The sequence below is a fragment of the Balaenoptera acutorostrata genome, chromosome 13 (genome assembly GCF_949987535.1).
Source record: "Balaenoptera acutorostrata chromosome 13, mBalAcu1.1, whole genome shotgun sequence".
Classification (NCBI taxonomy): domain Eukaryota; kingdom Metazoa; phylum Chordata; class Mammalia; order Artiodactyla; family Balaenopteridae; genus Balaenoptera; species Balaenoptera acutorostrata.
In genome coordinates this window covers 25,554,019-25,575,856 of record NC_080076.1, presented here as the reverse complement: position 1 = coordinate 25,575,856, position 21,838 = coordinate 25,554,019, and the positions used below count along the sequence as shown (strand labels likewise).

Below are 21,838 nucleotides of genomic sequence, written 5' to 3'. Positions count from 1 at the left end.
GTGGAGGGTCTGCACCCTGAACCCCTACATTGTTCAAGGGTCAACTATAGTTCTTTTTCTTAGAAAGTTCTCCCTTCTATGGGACTGAAATGCAAGTTCCTTCTACCCATTGGTCCTATTCCTGAGACCACACATAATAAGTCCAAATCTGCTTTCGTAAATAATTCTTCCAGTACTTGAAGACAAGTCTCTTCTGCTTGGATCCTGTGAATTCCCCTAATAACTCCCTGTGTTCTTTCACAATTTTGGTGATTCTCTGAAAGTTTTCCAAATTGTCTTATGGTGTGTGGCCTCCAAAGTTTGCTCTGAAATGTCTAGTACAGACAGCCTCTAGAAACTAGTAGCTGATTGACTCACATATACTGTTGAGCCGCACATTTAGCAAAGCAGAACCAGGCATCTAACGATGAAAGATTCAGCTAGCCAACATCTGAAAGTTGTCCTTGAGACCCCCTAGTCCAAGTCCAAATCCACTTCCATAAACAGTTCTTCCAGTACTTGCAGACCAGTTCTCTAACCAGTCCAACAGAACCTACATTCAGCCACCATTCCCTGGAGCTCCTGTAATCAATGCAGACTATAGCTATCTCCTAAAAGGCCTAAGTGCACTCCTCTGCCCACCAGACAATTTCTTGGACAAATTCTGTTAGCACTTCCGCCTTTCCACCGTGGTCCAAGTCAAGCAATAGTCTAACTGATCTCTCTGCTTTCATTGTTGCTCTATAGTCTACCCTCAACACATCAGCCAGAGTGGTCCTATTAAAACTGAAACCCCATCGTGTCTCTCCTCTTGCACTGGTTCCCCATGTCACTGCACCTCCCCACACCCATCATCCTGTTTACCTCCTGTTCCTCTCCCCTGTTCACACAGCTCTAGCTGCTTTGTTCTTTTCATTATTTCTTCAACATGCTTGGCATCCTCCTGGCTTTGGACCTTTTTAGTAGCTGTTCCTACTGCTTAGGACTCTACTCTGAATAAGCACGCCTAATTCTCTCGCCTTTTTTTTTTTTTTTTTTTTTTTTTGCTAAAGGTTTGCCCAGACCATTCTCTGTAAAACTTTCTCCCACCACATCCTCACGGATACTCCCAGACCCCCTCAAGCTGCTCTACCTTTTCTGTATTTTCCAAAGCATTTATCACATCCTAGTGCCCTAGATCATTTTGTTATTTACTATGTTATGCTGATTGTTCACTGTCTGTTTCCTCCTGCTAGACTATGAGCCCTGAAAGGGCAGGGATCTTTGCTCACTATGTGCCCAAGCACTTACAGCAACACTGTCACAGAGCAGATGCTTGAGAAAGACTTGCTCAGTGTTGATGGAACCTTGTGGCGCGCTTAAACCTAATGTCGTATGTCCTCATCATTGGTCATTGCCATCTTCTTTTGTACTTTCGTCCCCATTCCTCTTTGTGCTTTCTCTCCCCCGATCCAGCCTCCTATTACTTCCCTGCCTCCCATACCCTACATTGCCTTTTCAAACCCCAATTTCACGGTTAGGATGTATCCCTACACTCTCAGTCCCTGCACTGACTCTTCTCTACTCACCACCTCTTTAACTGAAACTTGGTTCTCCCCTCAGGACTCCCAAACCCCTGGAGCCTTTGGAAGTAAAAGCTGCTTGTTCTTTCACACTCCCCAGCCTTCAGGGTCTGGAGGTGCAGTTGGTGTCTTCTTTGTTTTCACTGTTGTTGCTTGGCTATTATCCTTCTACCCTTAAGTACAAAGCTCTGTTCATATGAGGCTGGTACCAGCTTCTTCTCCTCCTTATAGCTGCCACCTACTGACTCTTAGGCCTCTCTCTCATTTTCTATAGCATCTGGCTCAGTCTCTCTTTCCGCCCATGGCTTATCATCCTGGGTGCCTATGATGCCCATGTGCATGGCCCATCCTTGGCTTCCAGTTCATTAACTGGCTCAGTCACACTGACTTTCATTCACATCTGCATCATTTCAGTCCCCCACTCATGGCCGAATCCAGATCGTGTTGTCATGGCGATCTGCTCCTTTTGAACATCTTTGGTCTAAATATACTGCTCTCTAATCACAATTTCCATTTCTTCTACTATGCTGGTTCTTTGATCTCATCAAAATCCCCCTTCCCTTGACTCCTCTGCATTACCCTTTCCTCATGGTTTCTTGATAGCTCCACTTCTTTCTTGACTTAGCTTAAACACCACGATCCACCACTTCCTACTGGTTAACATGGTAGAGTTCAAATAAATTTGAAACAGTGAGAAAAAACCTGAAAGACCTCAGATGTCTTACTTTAGGTCAGAAAGGAAATAATATGAATTCTCTACACTTCAGGAATTGTCAGGAAAAGAGAGTAAAGTCAAAGCTGGAGGGTCTGGTGAACCGTACTCAGGTTTTATGCTCTTGCCACATGGAGGTGACATTTTAGCTGCTAAGCAGAAACCCCTCCTTCGCTCAGCACTGCGTGAGCTGCACGGCTGCGTACGGACAGTGGAACTTCCGCGAGTGATTATGACTAATGTGCTGCTGCTTTATAAACTCTGTTATTATCACTGAAAATATTTTCATATCCTACAATGTTCATTAAGCGGCGGTTCTAGTGATAGTGCTGAAAAACAGAGCCCCCCAAACAGTAACTTTGGAACAGAAGCTAGTTGTGATAAAACACTATCAAGAAGGCCAAACATTCACTATGACACCCTGTGTGCTGTTCATTTAGGAACGAGCACTCTAAAAAACTGAGAGGCAATGAAGGAAAAAAATTAAAAGAAGTATTAAGGTAAAAATAGGCAGCAAGGCTGTACATTCACGCATCTTCCCCCAAATATCCCCCTTACATATTTTCCTATGGGAAAATTAGTCTTGAAGTATGAGTTTTACATCATGAGATCACTTCAGGAACATATCTAACACACAAATGTAAATGCCTCCTCAAAATACAATATTTCCCCTACCTCTTCCATGAAATGATCCTCTTCTATAGCTACTCCCAGGCACACAGTAAATAGCGTGGTGATTATGAGCATGGACTTTGGAGCCAGATGGTCTGGGTATGAATCTCTTAGTTTCCTAATTTTCTAATTATATGGCTTTGGGTTAATTACTTAACCTCTCTGTGCACCAGATTCCTCATCTGAAAATTAGGATGATAACACTACTTACCATCAAAGGGCTGTTGTGAGGATTGATTGGGTTAATATATGTAAGACACTCAGAACCTCCCAAAAGCACTGAGTAAACACTATGTAAATATTAGCTACTGCTGTAGTGATCATCATCGCCATCACCACCACCACCACCTTCCCATCAACCCTTGATGATACTTAACAGGACTGTATTTATTTCACTGGGTTAAAAAAATAAGGTGCTCCTTTATTCATAGTATATATATGAATTACTCATAGTATATACAGTGGTTACTCATAGGATATGCAGTGGTGTGAAGACAGTCCTTTTGCTATTTCTTCTGGAAAACTGTCAGAATCCTTCACCACAGTTCTGTGTGTCAGTATACAGTAGAGTAGGCAGCGCAAGTTTAGAGAGCCTTTTCCAGCGCAAGTGCTGGGTAAGTGGTATGATTCTGAATAGAGCTCACTCAGACACTAATATTTACATCAAGGGATACAACAGTATGTTTCTTCCCCCAGTCTTACCTTCAGCCTGTCCTTGGGCAGTGCAACGACCCCTTGCTTGATGATTTCCAGGACCCGTTCCACTGACAGCTCAGCTCCAGCTTGTAGCAACCTCGAGCTAAAGAAGGTGATCACCTGGAATGTAAAGTGTTATTTTTTTAAACAAGTAGATGTATGAGAGGTATTTTCAGTAGATGCCTTTCTCACATGGTAGTCAAAGGATCATCGTTCCATTTCTTTGAGTGACCTGGCTTTTAATTCACTAGCTCTCCTAAATCAGTCCTCTGTATAAAGGGTTTGATGGCTGAATCAGAGCCAACCCCTGAATATTCAGGGTTGATTATCCATTCTGTGAATTAAGCAGGCTCCTGAATTCTGTACTTTCTTGTGCTGCCTCACCTTGCATTCATATTTCATTTAGAGAGCAGCACCCATCAGAAGGTAGGAAGAGAAAGCTAAAGCTTAATATCTGTTAATATTGAGGCTTAATAGTAGTTGTCCAGAAAAAGTCTTAATAAGAAAGAAATTTGAAGCTAATGGCTAAAATGATGTTTTGGGGATTATTTATCAATTTAATTTATCCACAACACTCTTACCTCTGAGCACCAGGGATAATCAACAGCATGCTGTAATTTTTTTGTTTCATGTCACAGCACAGCCTGAACTATGTAGCAAGGTGCTAACACAGTAACATTTGGAAATAACACTGTCTCTTAACACTTGTCATTAAAAACTAAAAGACTGTCATCATTTTTTAGGAAATCACTTAAAAACCACAATGTTAATAAATCAAGAAGACCGTAAGTCACTTTTTATTCAAGAGACTATACACTACAGACAAGTGTTTATAGTCAGAGATGCCTGCAAAAATATAAAAATTTATGTTTCTTAAAAAGTTGAGTATTTCCATTTACATGTTTTCTATTTTATAGGTAAATTATTATTATTATTATTATTTTTTATTTTGAAATTCACATTCTTTTATTTATTTATTTATGACTGTGTTGAGTCTTCGTTTCTGTGCGAGGGCTTATCTCCAGTTGCGGCGAGTGGGGACCACTCTTCATCGCGGTGCGCGGGCCTCTCACTGTCGCGGCCTCTCTTGTTGCGGAGCACAGGCTCCAGACGCGCAGGCTCAGTAATTGTGGCTCACGGGCCCAGTTGCTCCGTGGCATGTGGGATCTTCCTAGACCGGGGCTCGAACCCGTGTCCCCTGCATTGGCAGGCAGATTCTCAACCACTGCGCCACCAGGGAAGCCCAGGTAAATTATTTTAAGTTAACTAAGAGTCATTTCCAAACATTTCTCTAGATTTTCTTTCAGGATTACTCTCCTATATATTAATTGTTCAAATGCACAATAACTTTTCTCCTAACCATTCTAGTGGAAGGTGCATGATATGACATAAATGCCACTGAAATGGATTTATTCTGGAAAGTAGAGACCCAGCTGGAGCCAGAACCCTAACAAGCGTGTGCCTTGCAAGACTGTGGCAATGAGCGAAAACAAAGGCAGCCAATGCCTGGCTATACTGCTGTTGATTCCAAATAAATCATTTCTTTATCTCAGGCAGTTTGCTGGCACCAGCTCCTTTGCAAGTTGCTTATTTTGTCCATGACAGGTTGGTTTTCAACATGTGCCTGTGGGTCTTGTTTTTTCCAAGTCAGATTTTAAGCTCTCTGGGATAAAATTTTGTTCACAAGAGTTTAGACACAGCAGGTACTATAACTGACTTTCATAAATTGTAATTAAGTCTCTTTTTATTTATTTATTTATTTTTGGTTGCATTGGGTCTTTGTTGCTGCACGTGGGCTTTCTCTAGTTGCGGCGAGCGGGAGCTACTCTTCGTTGTGGTGCGCGGGCTTCTCATTGCAGTGGCTTCTCCTGTTGCGGAACACGGGCTCTAGGCACACGGGCTTCAGTAGTTGTGGCACGTGGGCTCAGTAGTTGTGGCTCGCGGGCTCTAGAGCGCAGGCTCAGTAGTTGTGGCGCACAGGCTTAGTTGCTCCGTGGCATGTGGGATCTTCCCGGACCAGGGATCGAACCCGTGTCCCCTGCATTGGCAGGTGGATTCTTAACCACTGCACTACCAGGGAAGTCCCTCTTTTTATTTTTAAATGGACATTTTATATGTGTAAAATAAGTAAATTCCGTGAAAATATTTTTTGAATTTTGGTTGTACCTTAAGTTTTTGTGTTTTACTTAAGACACTGATGATACCCTTGACAACCTATTCAGTGGAAGGAATAATCAGAGAATTTACAAAGGAAATAGATGATACTTTGTGTCTGCCAGAAAGATGCAATGTGTACAGCAACTGCACACATTCAATAAAAGGGAAAAAATTCAATAAAATATTTTTTTAAACAAGTAGCAAATTCAATAAAAGGGAAAAAAAGAGAAAGATGCAATGTAATTGGGGGACAAGACACTGATCAAACGTATAATTAAATGGATTTAAGACATCATGGTAGTGTACACTACAAACTACTCAAAGTCAGAGGCCTAGTTTGGGTCCTGCCTGTGATACTTACTAACCATGTGACTTGTAAGATGCTCAACTTCTTCCAGATGTAGAATTGTGCAGTGGTTTGGAGCGCTTATCAGGTGTCAGATTGCTTGCGTTTAAATCCCAGCTCTCCTTATAAACTTAGGCAAGTTATTTAACATCTCCATGCCTGAGTTTCCTGATCTATAAATGAGGAAAAATAGAATGCCTGCCTCATGGGGTTGTTCTTAGAATTAAGTTAATACTTGCAGAGCACAAAGAATGATGCATGGCACATGGTAAGTGCTCACAAAATGTCAGTAACTATGATTATCATTAGGTGTATCTCAGTATCTTTGTTTATAAAATGAAAAAGTTGCCCCATCTACTGCATAGGAAACAATCATAATACATGTAAAAGTAGTCTGTTAAGGATGAAACCCATGAATGTTAGTATCCCACCAATGTATCCAATCAATAACATTTCTTTGTAGTTATATGTCTATATTCCTGATTTTATGCCTGATATAGGCGAAAAATTTGTAAGAACTGAGTTTGGTGGCACAGGTCATCTCACCCAAACCAGTCAGGACTAGCAAGTGAAATCTACTGAAAGTAAATTTTAGGAAAGCCTGCAGGTTAAAACCTACATGTGATCACCATTAGTTTAATACATTACTGAGGGTCAACTAACAACTCTTCTATTTTTACTTGATGAATTTATGTACAACTTTTCCCAAGGAATTTATATTAATTTCATTATTTTCAGAAAAATTAAACTTAGTACCAGATTGAGGAAGTTTTCATAGTTTGCTTAGGTTGCATAGGTTGCTTCCGTATCTTGGCAGTTATAAATAATGCTGCCGTGTACACTGGGGTGCATGTATCTTTTTGAATTAGTGGTTTTGTTTTTTTCAGACATATACACAGGAGTGGAATTGCTGGGTCATATGGTAGTTCTATTTTCTGTTTTTTGAGGAATCTCCATACTGCAGATATTGAACTATCCTTGAATCCCTGGGATAATCCCACTTGATCATGGTGTATGACACTTTTAACGTCTTGTTGAATTCAGTTTGCTAATATTTTATTGAGGATTTTTGCATCTATGGTCACCAGTGATATTGGCCGTAATTTTCTTTTTTTGTGATGTCTTTGGTTTTGGTATCAGGGTGATGCTGCCTCACAGAATGAGTTCAGAAGTGTTCCTTCTTCTGCAATTTTTGGGAATAGTTTGTGAAAGACAGGTGTTAATTCTTCTCTAAATGTTTGGTAGAATTCACCTGTGAAGCCATCTGGTCCTGGATTTTTGTTTGCTGAGAGCTTGAAAATGACTGATTCAATTTCATTACTTGTAATTGGTCTGTTCATATTTTCTATTTCTTCCCGGTTCAGTTTTGAGACACTGTGCATTTCTAGGAATTTGTCCATTTCTTCTAGGTTGTCCATTTTATTGGCATACAGTTGTTTGTAGTAATCTCTTACAATCTTTTGTATTTTTGTGGTATCAGTTGTAACTTCTCCTTTTTTGTTTCTGATTTTATTGATTTGGGCCCTCTCTCTTTTTTTCTTGGTGAGTCTGGCTAAAGGTTTATCAATTTTGTTTATCTTTTCAATGAATCAACTCTCAGTTTCACTGATCTTTTCTATTTTTTTCAGTCTCTATCTCATTTATTTCTGCTCTGATCTTTATGATTTCTTTCCTTCTGCTAACTTTGAGTTTTGTTTGTTCTTCATTCTCTAATTCCTTTAGGTGTAAGGCGAGGTTGTTTATTTGAGATTTTTCTTGTTTTCTGAAGTAGGCTTGTATTGCTATAAACTGCCCTCTTAGAACTGCTTTTGCTGTTCCATAGATTTTGGATCATTGTGTTTCCATTTTCATTTGTCTCCAGGATTAAAAAAAATTTCCTCTTTGATTTCTTTAGTGACCCTTTGGTTGTTCAGTAGCATATTGTTTAGCCTCCACGTGTCTGTGTTTTTTGCATTTTTTTTCTTCTTGTAGTTGATTTCAAGTCTCACAGCATTGTGGTTGGAAAAGATGCTTGATATGGTTTCAATTTTCTTGAATTTACTGACAGTTGTTTTGTGGCCTAGCATGTGGTCTACCCTGGAGAATGTTCAACGTGCACTTGAAAAGAATGTGTATTCTGCTGCTTCTGGATGAAATATTCTATATATATCTATTAAGTTTATTTGATCTAATGTGCCACTTAAGGCCAGTGTTTTCTTACTGATTTTCTGTCTGGATGATATGTCCATTGATGTAAGTGGGGCTGCACAAAGTGATCTGAAGATGAACAGATGACCCCTGCAAATGTCGTGGGTTATATTATAGCAACAGAACTCTGAGCTTAGGGAACCCAAATCTCTTATAATGGTCAGTAAGAGTGTCTACCTTTTGCTCCAGAGGGAGACAAAGACATGCTCCCATCTTTACCCCACCTGATCCCAGGTATCTGCACAACTCATTGTCTACCTCCTTCAAGTTTGAGCTCAAATGTACCTTCTCAGAGAGGTCTTCTCTGACTGCAGTCTTTAGATTTGCAATATCCCAACCCTATTCCAAGTAGCACTCACTATTCCTCTTTCTTCTTCTTTTTTGGCATTTTGGCATACGCAACTAGGTAGATATTGATGTCATTTACAGAGCTAAGGAAAACTGCAGAAAAAAAAGCAGATTCATTTTGTGTTTGATTTTTTTTGAAGAAAATAATGAATTCTCATTTAACCTTGTTCAACATTTGTGGGACTGTTGTATAGGCAACTGAATGAGCTAGTTTGGAGCTCAATAAGAACGGTCAGGTCTGGAAATACAGAAAACCAAGTGTAAATTTTACACTGTCAAGAGATAAAAAAATAGTTCTTGCCTTTACTATACCACAAAACTATTGTTGTTCACTGTCTCTGTCCTATACTTATATTCAGCCATGAAATTTCTTTCACGCCCTCTCTTGTTTGGTGTGGTATTTCTATTTTGTCCTGTTGTTTAATTCAGCCAGATCATATCATCTTATGAGTTAGAATGGAGGGTTATGTACATGTGGCTAACAGTAATTTGGCTACCTGAAAGCACATGTCTAACTCCTTCGGCAGAAGTTAAAAGTACTCCAAGGTTAGTCACTCCTGTCTCAGACATTCAACATTGCTTAATGTCTTAATGAAAAACATCAACTCTCAACTCCCTGTCAGCTAAAAATAACAGTAGATTCATAGTCTCCTCTACCAACACTTTTCAAGGTTAACTCCCTGAAAGAAGAAATAGCAAAGGTTTGCTTAAGCCAAGATTTCAGGAGCATTTAGGGGAGGGAAGGAGAAGGTAAAGTGCTGAAAGAGGCAAAAGTAGAGATGTTATTTATATCTTTCTCATGGTATTCTTTTCAAAATATGTAAAAAAGAGTTTAAAATGATTTTGAATGAATCTCCAGTGTGTCCAACACTATTTTAGATGATAGTATTCAACAAAAAGTTGTTGGAAAATCTGCTCATTTGGAATCTTATTTAGGTTTATCCAAGTGAATGTTGAAAATATGGAGTTTATAATGAGAAGATCTGGATTCAAGGCTCAGTGATTTACTAGCTAAGTGACCTTGAGCCAACCATTTCACCTCTGAAGACTTGCTCTGCCTCCTTCACGAGGATAATTTAAGGGTCAAATGACATAGGGCGTATGCAAATAGCCCTCAATGATAAAGCCCTATGCAAACATGTGATCACTATTTAAGAGGATTTTTTTTTTTTTCGTATTGCTGCATGGCTTGTGGGATCTTAGTTCCCTGACCAGGGATCAAACCCAGGCCCTGGCAGTGAAAGTGCCAAGTCCTAACCACTGGATGGCCAGGGAATTCCCTAAGAGGAATGATTCTTAGGTGGGGATCTGTGTTAAAATCACCTGGGAAGGCTTCTCTCAGCCTGCTGGTTTCCTTATCTGTAAAGTGGGATAACTATAACTAGTTTACTGGTTTAAGAAGAATAAATCAGTAATATCATGTAAAGGTACTTAGCCTCATTCCCAGCACTTAGTAGGGACTCAAACATGTTTCGGCATATATTTATCTAGTTTTAAGAACTACACAACAGCACACAGTCAAATGTTTACCCAGAGATTGCATTTTTCACGAGTACAGTTGGAGTGTCAGTAAGTGGTCAATTACTGACAAGGACAGGAAAGTGAGCACTGGATGTAAATCCAGTTTAACACCCTGCTTTTATTTCCATGTGGTGATATACTGTGAGAAAAACAAGTGAGGTCCTTTCTATTTCCTCATCTTTACTCTAATTTTCACCTCTTCCAAAGGAGACTAAGTTTCAAATGGATGTAGTTTAAATCCTTTGCATGGTTCTTGTGTGCCCTTTCAAAAAACAATATGGTCCTTCAGGGTTATTTTTAAGGATGTCAACAGCCGGGTTACTAAGAAGAGAATATCACTTGCACCACTGGTGGAGTAAAGACTGATTTGACATTATTAGAAGTGAACTTGAAGGAGAAAGTAAATTTCCGGGTTTGTTTTCAGATGTTTTCAGGCAGTGAATAGGCAAACCAATGAGAAACTGTAGGAACATTTAGTGAATGGGGATAGTAGTCAGGCACGATGACTACAAACAAGGGTTTTATTATCAAACTGCCTCGGTTTGAGTTCTGGCTCTATCACTTTCTGAATATGTGATCACAAGCAAGTTAAATCTTTCTAAGTTGGTTTCTTTAACTGTAATTGAAAATTAAAATGAAATATACTTCCAAGTTTGTTTTTTAATGAAGATTAAGAGAGATCATGCATGTAAATGCTTAGCAAGCATGCAATAAAAGCTAGCAACGCTAATGATGAGATGAATAGAAAAGGAGCAAATGGTTTTTGATGTGGTTTAAACATTTAAAACTAAATAATCCAAACAATGTATTACAACATGATCATTTATCATCTATTACAGTTATGACCACAGGAAAAAAGAAACTTTGGTTAGTCTTTTATCAGAAACAAAAAGAAAAAAATGCACTATTATGAAAAGAGGTATTGGTAATTAAAGAGAAAACATTTCCGATACACTGCAGACATAGATTATCTGACATATATTGTGCACAGTTCAGGTGACTATCCAGAGAAAGAAAGGTAGAATGAGTGAGTGAGAGAGAAGGGGGAGGAGGAGGAATGGAGGGAGGGAGGAAGGAAGGAAGGAAAGGGTAAAAGGAGAAAAAAGACAGGAAGGAATGAAGAAAGAAACTGAAATCAGAGAGGTCCAGAGAAAGGCAAAAGTTATGAGACAAGGGGCAGGGGTTTGCCATAAGGGCAGACTAAAATGATTAGGATGACGCAGGTTAGAAATATGAAAGCTAAAAAAGGATGTATTGGATAGTTCTATAATTCAAAGATCTGGATAAACCTTGGAAAAACCAGGATATCCTCCACCCTGGAATGTGAAAGAGATAAATTTATAAGTATTATAAGAAGATATTATTTTAGCACTTCAGTGCTCTTTCCTGGGTGGTATGCTTAGACCCAATTAGACATCGAGAGGCTCAAGAACATAATAGCGGTTTCTGTTTACTTTGTATACACTTGAAATTTTTCATGATAAAAAGTTTTAAATATTAAAAAAAAAAAGAGTGTAATAGGCCACACTGGGCATAAGATTAATTTAAAAGGACAGAAGGCCAGGAAAAAGAGCATGCCAACAGCACAGCCCCAGGCTTTTGTTTTCTCTGGGAATACTCACAGTAGTCTCAGGGCTGGTCTTTGGACCCTCAAATGATAGCGCCAATGTGAGAGACTGAGACTACCATGGGCAGATCCAATAGCCACCCTAGCTTAGAAGCCATGTCCCAAACAGAAACCAATACTCCTTGTGATAGTCTCAGCTTCTAGGTCCCTGAAAAGGACATGCCTGGCTATGAATTTTTTCACTCAGGGAAGCCCAAAGCTATAGTCCTTTCAGTCCAGACTCAACTTACCATTCAAATGTCATTCTATCATATTCTCGTTTTATTACAGCAGTGTTACCTAGTAACATGGCTGACATTCCACCTTCATCAGATTTCCAAGGAACAGAGCTAAAAGCAGCTTAACCCGAGGCCAATTTCCCATGTAAAAGAGAAAAGGGTTTTGTTGAACCTTTCCTCACATGCACAGTGAATCTTAATCTCAGTATTCTTACTCCCCAAAATGGTACAAGCAAGAAACTAGAAATGAATTTGGACAAATTCGTGAACAGGCTGGCTAGAAATGGCTTTTTATTTTATTTTTAATTTTTTAATTTTTTTTGGCCGCACTGCGTGGCTTGCAGGATCTTAGTTGACTACCTCGTTGTCAAAAAGCATCTAGTCAACAGAAAAAGGTAGAAATAAGCTCTGATGGATGTCCCTTGGGCAATCATTTGTTTCATAATCTTGTTACCACTACTTATCAATTTTAAAAGGAGGCGCTTTTCCCATTAAACAAGAAGGACATGGGGCCAGAGAAGAAATATTTGGGAAGCAGCTTGGGGATGCTCTCACACATCCTAAATATCAACAAATCTACATGGGAGTACTGGTTCATAATGGTGAGAATTTAAAGAATATAAATGTCAAGTCTAACTCTAAGATATAAACATGCTCATTTGAAATGATGTTTCTGCTTTATCCTAACTGCAAAGATGACAATAGTACCCAGCTGCCCCAGTTCTGTTAACAAAATCTAAATAATACTGATAATAGTTAAGGAAAATGACAAGAGTGTGTGTGGCAAAATAATTTGCTATAGCTGCAACCATTAGGTATATAGTTGAGGTGGCTTAAGGAAAGCTCATGAAAACGCTAATTAAACTGACAGCAAAGAGGTTTTTGTTCTGTTTTGTTTTGTTTTTAACATCTTTATTGGAGTATAATGGCTTTACATGGTTGTGTTAGTTTCTGCTATATAACAAAGTGAATCAGCTATACGTATACCTATATCCCCATAGCCCACATATCCCCATAGCCTCTCTCTCTTGCATCTCCCTCCCACCCTCCCTATCCCACCCCTCTAGGTGGTCACAAAGCACCGAGCTGATCTCCCTGTGCCATGTGGCTGCTTCCCACTAGCTATCTGTTTTACATTTGGTAGTGTATACATGTCCATGCCACTCTCTCTCTCACTTCGTCCCAGTTTACCCTTCCTCCTCTAATGTCCTCAACTCCATTCTCTACAACTGCGTCTTTACTCCTGTCCTGCCCCTAGGTTCTTCAGAACCGTTTTTTTTTTCTTTTTAGATTCCATATGTATGTGTTAGCATACGGCATTGTTTTTCTCTTTCTGACTTACTTCACTCTGTATGACAGACTCTAGGTCCATCCACCTCACTACAAATAACTCAATTTTGTTTCTTTTTATGGCTGAGTAATATTCCATTATATATATGTGCCACATCTTCTTTATTCATTCATCTGTCGATGGACACTTAGGTTGCTTCCATGACCTTGCTACTGTAAATAGAGCTGCAATGAACATTGTGGTACATGACTGTTTTGGAATTACGGTTTTCTCTGGGTATATGCCCAGTAGTGGGATTGCTGGGTCATATGGTAGTTCTATTTTTAGTGTTTTAAGGAACCTCCATGCTGTTCTCCATAGTGGCTGTATCAATTTACATTCCCACCAACAGTGCAGGAGGGTTCTCTTTTCTCCACACCCTCTCCAACATTTATTGTTTGTAGATTTTTTGATGATGGCCATTCTGACTGGTGTGAGGTGATACCTCACTGTAGTTTTGATTTGCATTTCTCTAATGATTAGTGATGTTGAGCATCCTTTCATGCTGACAGCAAAGAGTTTTAATTTTTATTTCTGTTTACCTGCCATCATTACACAGCAGTGATATGGAGCAAATCAATGAACAGATCTGCAACAGTATACATAGTTGTAGTTAAACTCATGTAATTGTGTGGATTCCAGAGTATTCAGCAGTTTACAGAACTATGTGTTAAGAGTCTGGAATGGGGAGCCTGGTTATAGTTCAAAGCTGATTTCAATTAAGTACCGAACAAGTACACAGGACTCTACTGGGATGAGCAAAAATTAACCTACTTGGGTAAACTGGCTTAATGAGAATGGATAGAGATGCTCTTAAGTATCTTAAATGTGATCAGAGTCCATGCCTCCATTTATGCATTGCTGTTATCCTGAAAGAAGATGGGGAGTTTTCACTTTAGAGGCCACTCTCACCCTCTCTTCCCCACCCCCAATTTTACCCAGCCTCTCTCTACCTCAGCTTTTAAAACCCTCACAGATGGGCTTACAGACCCCAGGCAGGAGCCTGGAGGACTCTTAACATGAGGACACTGATCAGTCCAAGAAATAAGACTTAGTGATATTGACAGGAGGGGCTCAAAAGGAAATGGCCATCTAATAGGAGTTTCATAGAGAGGAAACAGCAGGACACAGAGAGAGAGAGACAACCGGGAAGAAATAATTAAAATGAGTATTTGAACGTTCTGAACATGAGCCTCTAGACTCAAAGGACCCTCCAAGCGCCAAGTGCAATTGACCAAGGCACAGCAAACCCCCATGAAATTTCAGGACACAATAATAGAGAGATCCCAAAAGCTTCCCAAGACAACAGGTCATATGTAAAAAGAGAAGAAAAACATTTTCAGACATGAGAAACTAAAAAATAAAAAACCTACCTCACATACACCCTTTCCCTAGAAAGCTACTGTAGTATATGCTCCACCAACATGAAGCAGTTAAACCAAGAAAGAAGAATTCACAGGAGCCAAGATCAACCAAAGGAAACAGGTGAAGGAAATTCCCAGGAAGATGCTGCAGCTCGGCAGGAGAACCAGCGTACAACCTGGCTGGAGCTGGAAGCAGCGCTCCAAGAAAAGAATGGAACTGAGAATTTGATGTTTGACTATTTTGAGAGGAGTTTTAGAGTTACATCAGAAAGTCTGTACTTGTGTTAGTGACTGGATATTTGCAAAACATAACCAAGAAACGCCTAGAATCCAGAACATACAAAGAATCTACACAAAGATAAATAACTCAGTAGAAAAAACTGGCAAAAGACTTGAATTAGCTTCAGAAAAGAGGAAATCCAAATTAAAACTATAATGAGATGCTATTACAAAACTGACCAAACTAAGTGTTCATGAGGATGTGAAGCAACAGGAATCTTATACACCACCAGCTGAAGAGTAAAATGGCAGCACTCCAAGGGAAACGGTTTGGTACGATACATGTTATGCAGCGAATCCACTATGAGGTGTACACCCTGGAGGAAGGCGTGTACATGTGCTTACTTATGATGGAAATTATATATTCATACTTGTGCAATAATTTAATTATTAAAAATCTTCCTAAATGTAAGTAACACAAGGACAGGGATGGTGCCTCTTCTGTTTCCTCTTGTGCATTATGAATCTGATTAGCTATGCAAGAAATTTTTGTGGAACCAAACTGAACTGGGAAACACTAATACAACAATAGAAAGTTTAGCAGAAAAACCTTTTTAAAAAGGACAGGAGGTGAAAGTTCATAGACCTGTGAAAAATGTTCAATCACACTAATAATGAAAGAAATAAAAATTAAAAACAATAATGAAATACCATTTTTGATATAAAAGGACAAATATTAAAATAATTATAATAAAGCTGTAAAAGTATAGTGAGATAGATCCTCTCATACATCACTTGTAGAAGTTATAAGATGATACACAGATGCATTAATTGTACAATATTTCTGGAAAGCAATTTGACATGGGTTGAGTCTTGAAAATACTGATCTCTCTGACAGCAAAAACTAGTACAATTCCAGTTTTAAGACTACTTTAAAAAGAGAACTAAAAAAGGTGAGATACGATGTATTTACAAACTGATAATTATAAATTAATACAAAATATGAGAAACAACCAAATGAGCAATAATGGGATAAGGGTTAATATATTTTAGGACCTCCATAATACAGGTTATACAAATACTAAAATGTGAGATTTCCAAAGAACTGATGATATCACAGAAAAATGTTAATAATGTTAAGTAAAAATGGCAGAATACAGAACTATATAAAGTATGATCTCAATTCTACTAAATATATATGTGTGTGTGTATATATATGTCTGTATATAATACATACACAAACATACGGAAGGTGACAATTGTTATAGCAGAATAGACAGCAAATAGAGTTAACGTTCAAGAGACTAATTATTGCAGTTTTTTATCAAGGTTTGTTAAACTTTCTCTACTTTAATATTTTAAAAAGAATCGTAATAAATATCTCCATTTACACTTACCAGATCAATATTTTGCATGATATCCTGAAATGAAGGATGCGTTCGAAATTGTTCAAAGAGATCTCGTTTGTAAAGAAGTGCATACACCAAGTTTGGATTGTGATGAAGAGAATTTGTCAGGCAGGAGTTGATGATCTCTAACATCATTCGAATCACTTCTTCGATGACATTTAGGTCTTGTGCCTGATAAAGAAAGAAAATCCCCATATAGAGTCTGTGTTTTTCTCCTTGACACAGAATTAATTAGAATGAGGGCAACTGCTTTGCAATTCAAACAGCATTGGAAAGATCATGCAAAAGAACTCTTCAAGATTACTTCTGTCAAGAATTTTTAGAATTAAGTTTACCAGTTACTAAAGGATTTAAAATCTTTTGAATTTAGTATGGTGATAATTATAAATTTCACATAATAAATTATAGACTTGCCAATCTAGAAGGAAATTTGGAGCTTATTCAGTCCTTTGATTAATAGATCCTAATTTGTACTCTTATCACTGTATCACCCTAAATCATTAGACTTGCACAGTACAAAGTGGTGGTAGGGTCTTAGCAATTCCAAGAAAAGTGTCTAATTCAGAATATGACCTCATTTTTCTGCACTGTCATTTCAACGTCCATATTTACAGATAAAGAGCCTACTGTTTTGTTTCTGCTTCCTCAGAGTCAATAGTCTTTGGGAATCTGAATGTGGAATAGTTATAAGAGCAAAACTCAAAGTAAGCAATCAATATGTCTCTTGAAAGAAAGAACAATGGAAAGCAAAAACACAGGTGAATACAACACTTTCCTTCTCCTCTTGAGTTTTCTAAATTATGTTTGACAGCTGAAGCAGAAATTATAACACTGTCTGATGTGGTTCTCAATGGATGTAAAGGAACACCTAAGACAATTACATTATAAACCAGGGAGAGCAAAGGGATTTAAAGGGGGGAAGGTTTCTACATCTCACTTGAACTGGTAAAATGTCAACATGACTAGACTGTGGTAAGTTATGTATGTAAATGCCTAGAGTGAATTTATACAAGGAGATAGTATACACAAAAATACTACTGATATATCAAAATGGAATTCTAAAAAAATGTTCAAGTATCCACAGGAAGGCAGTCAAATAAGACAGATGAGAAACAAGGAACAAACAGAAAGCAGAAAGTAAAATGGTAGACTTAAGCTCTAACATATCAATTATTACATTAATTGTATATGGTATAAATATAATAATTAAAACCCAAAGAATGACAGAGTGGATAAAAAACACATGACCCAACTACATGCAATCTATAAGAAACTTCAAATATAAAACTCACTTTAAATAAAGTTAGATAGAAAGTAAAAGAATGGAAAATGATATAACATGCAAATATTAATCTAAAGAAAGTAGGGATGGCTATATTAATATCTGATAAAGTACACTTCACTTCAAAGACTGTATGGCCTACAAAATAAAAAATACTAGCTGGTGACTTACAGAAAAGTTTACCACCCCTGGTCTAGCAGACAAAAAGGTATACTTATTTCCATACAATTTACCTCCACCTGTATTGTTTTAACCATAATGTCCAGCATTCAATCAAAACTTATGAGATAAACAAAAAGCAAGTAAAAACAATCCATGTCTAAGAGACAAAGTAATCAGCAGACTCAGAGATACACAGATATTGAAAATATCAAATAGGGAATTTAAAAGAATTATGATATACAAAATCTACTATGAGTCTATAATATGCTTACATTGATGGGGAATTTTAGCAGAGTTGAAAACTATAAGAGGGAAGTTCCCTGGTGGTGCAGTGGTTAAGAATCTGCCTGCCAATGCAGGGCACACGGGTTCGAGCCCTGGTCTGGGAAGACCCCACATGCCACAGAGCAACTAAGCTTCTGTGCCACAACTACTGAAGCCTGTGTGCTCTAGGGCTTACGTGCTGCAACTACTGAGCGCACTTGCTGCAACTACTGAAGCCCATGCACCTAGAGCCCATACTCCACAACAAGAGACGCCACCACAATGAGAAGCCCACACACTGCAGTGAAGAGTAGCTCCCACTCGCGACAACTAGAGAAAGCTTGCACGCAGCAACGAAGACCCCATGTGGCCAAAAATAAAATTAAAAAATTACAAAAAAAAAAAACAACTATAAGAAAGTAACACGTGGAAATGTTAGAATTAAAAAAAAAATGGTAATAGCAGTAAAGAATATCTAGATAAGTTCAACAGTAGACTTGAAAGAATCTTTTAGAGATAATAGCTGAGCATTTTTTTAAAATAACAAAAGAATCAAACAACAGATCCAAGAAGCTCAGAATAACTCCAAAGTATTCCCTAAACAACCCCCCCCCCAACCCATACAATAAAAAACCACACAACTAGATGCATCATATTCAAACTACTGAAGACCAAATAGAAAGAGAAAATCTTGAAGGCAGCCCAAGGAAAAAACAGATTAAATACAGAGGCACAAAGCTAAGAATTACGGTAGACTCCTCATGAGGAATTATGCAAGCCAATCTAACTGGAGCAGCATCACTAGAGTGTTGAAATAAGAGTCAAGCAAGAATTCTATCACTAGCAAAAATATCTTTCAAATAAGAAGGTAAGATAAATACTTTCTCAGACTAAAAAAAGTTGAGATAATGTATTACTTGCACACCCACACTATAAGAAATGTTAAAGGAATTTCTTCAGACAGGAGGAATATGAAACTAGACAGAACTGTAGATCTACACAAGGAAGTAAAGACATTTTTATTTTAAATCATTCTAAAAGAAAACTGATTTCAGAAACGAAACAGTAACAATGTATTACAGGTTTATAGTACATGTTAAATATGTAAAATTTATCAACAAGTCCTTCTACTAATGGGCATCCAATTTATTTTGTTTCCTTGTTTCCATAAACAAGGCTGCAATAAGCATCCTGGTAGATCTGTTCTTATATATGGGCACTTTTGTTTCTCTGGGAGAGGTTCCAGGAGAGGGATGGCTGAAAAGGTTGTGTTTTGTAATGTTAATAGATGTTGCCAGACATTGCTTAAGGAGCTATAACAACCTATTTACAATGACAATGTAGGAAAGCTCCTGCTCTCATTTTCTCACCAACAAGTGTAATTGTTTTTTTTAATATTCACTGCCTGAAAGAGTCATCAGTTTTTAATAACGTTATGTCAAAATTTCCCACAGTGATTAAGTATTTATCAATTCCTCTGAGTGATTCATGTATTCAAAGTGACTGTAGGATCATGATTGGCCTCTTTTTAAAAACGTTATCATTATGTATTGCTTCTCTTTATTCATAAGTATATGTTTTACTGATATTAATATTGCTGGGACTTCTCTGGTGGCGCAGTGGTTGAGAATCCGCCTGCCAATGCAGGGGACACGGGTTCGATCCCTGGTCCGGGAGGATCCCACATGCCACGGACCTACTAAGCCTGTGCACCACAACTACTGAGCTTGCGCTCTAGAGCCACAACTACTGAAGCCTGTGGGTCCTAGAGCCCATGCGCTGCAACCACTGAGCTCAAGCGCCACAACTACTGAAGCCCATGTGCTCTAGGGCCCACGTGTCACAACTACTGAGCCCACGTGCTGCAACTACTGAAGCCCGTGTTCTGCAACGAGAGAAGCCACTGCAATGAGAAGCCCGTGCACTGCAACAAAGAGTAGCTCCTGCTTGCTGCAACTAGAGAAAGCCTGCATGCAGCAATGAAGACCCAATGCAGCCCAAATATATATATATAGCTATACCATCTTTATTTTGTTTAGCATTTGCCAGGTATATCTTTAATTTTCAAACTTTCTGTGTTACTGAAAACAAATATGGTTAAAAGCAACTATGCTGCTAGGCTTTAAAATTTTTAAATCTAATCTAATAGTCTGACTTTTGAGTTTAATTCACTTACATTGTTATTATTGATATCTTTGGAATTTATTCCTACCATCTTGTTTTGTGACTTTATATCAGTTATCTATTGCTGTATAACTAACTACAGGCATACCTCATTTTACTGCACTTCACAGATACTGTGTTTTTTTACAAATTGAAGGTCTGTGGCAACCCTTCATTGTCAGATGATGGTTAGCAGTTTTTAGCAATAAAGTAATTTTTAATTAAGATATGCTCATTTTTTTTTAGACAGTATGTTATTGCATACCTAATAGACTTAGTGTAAACATAACTTTTATATGCACTGGGAAACCAAAAAATTCGTGACACACTGTATTGTGATATTCGCTTTATGCAGTGGTTTAGAACCGAACCTGAAATTATCTCCGAGGTATGCCTGCTCTTCGAAGCTTAGCAGCTTAGAATAGCAATAATCATTTGTTTTGCTAACAATTTGGGCTGGCCTTGGTGGGAACAGTTTGTCTCTGCTCCATACGGCTTCACATGGGGCTGCCTGAGTGGCGATTGGAGAATCTACTTTTATGACAGCTCTCTATCATAATATGGCTGGCAAGCTGGTGCTGGCTGTGAGCTGGGGGCACAGCTGTGGGTGGGGACCAGAGCCTTTGATTCTTCTTTGCATGGTCTCTTCTGGGCTGCATGAGCTTCCTCACAGGTTGAAGGTTCCAGGAGAGTCAATGTTGGAAATCACTTACTGTCACCGCCATTTAGTGTTACTACCAAATGGTGTCACACACTATTTATTGAGGAGTGGCAAAGTTCTAGAAGAGCACGTGAAGCAGAAGATGTTGTGGCCGTCATCTCTGGAATGTATAACCTGCCATATTTGTTTGCCATCCTTTATAAGTTTACCTCTTCCAAACCTGTCTTCCCTTTCCAGCTTCTGTTGAATTAATAAAGCTTTTTGTTATCCTGGCCTCTCCTTTTCCTCTCTGCTGGTTTACAGGCTAAAGATAGCATTTCTATTCTTATAGGGGTAGCCCTTAAAATTTTAACATACACATCCAACTTTAAAAATACTGCTGTCTACCTCCTGAACAAGATCTAAGGAGGTTAACATACTTTCACTTCTCCTTGAACAGCAAGCCCCTGACCCCATTCTTCCTTGTTTTGTTACAGTAGCTTAGGTTTTTAATTTCATCTTTTAAAAAACCCCATAAATTGGTTTTTAAAAAGTCAATGGTTAAATAAATTTACAGATGAATTTCAGTGTATACCACTCTTTCTCGCATTCCACTTCTTTTTTTTTTAAATTTATTTATTTTATTTATTTATTTTTGGCTGCGTTGGGTCTTCGTTGCGGTGAGTGGGCTTCTCATTGTGGTGGCTTCTCTTGTTGCAGAGCACGGGCTCTAGGCACGTGGGCTTCAGTAGTTGTGTCATGCAGGCTCAGTAGTTGTGGCTTGCTGGCTCTAGAGCACAGGGTCAGTAATTGTGGCACACGGGCTTAGTTGCTCCGCGGCATGTGGGATCTTCCCGGACCAGGGATCGAACCTGTGTCCCCTGCAATGGCAGGCGGATTCTCAACCACTGCGCCACCAGGGAAGCCCGCATTCCACTTCTTTACAGATCTATTCTTCTTCTATTTGAAGTACATCCTTT

The 21,838-nt window shown here is 38.6% G+C and overlaps 1 protein-coding gene across 1 annotated transcript in view; it reads right to left on the bottom strand.

Annotated features, from left to right (window-relative positions):
* The window catches only part of DYM (dymeclin), a 403,419-nt gene that overhangs the window by 60,382 nt on the left and 321,199 nt on the right, over positions 1 to 21,838 (bottom strand). Inside the window, exons 15-16 of the mRNA XM_007197218.3 lie at positions 16,336 to 16,518; positions 3,628 to 3,741 (exon numbers count right to left, since the gene is read on the bottom strand). Coding sequence (XP_007197280.1) covers positions 3,628 to 3,741; positions 16,336 to 16,518 — 297 coding nt within the window. The remainder of the gene's footprint in view (positions 1 to 3,627; positions 3,742 to 16,335; positions 16,519 to 21,838) is intronic.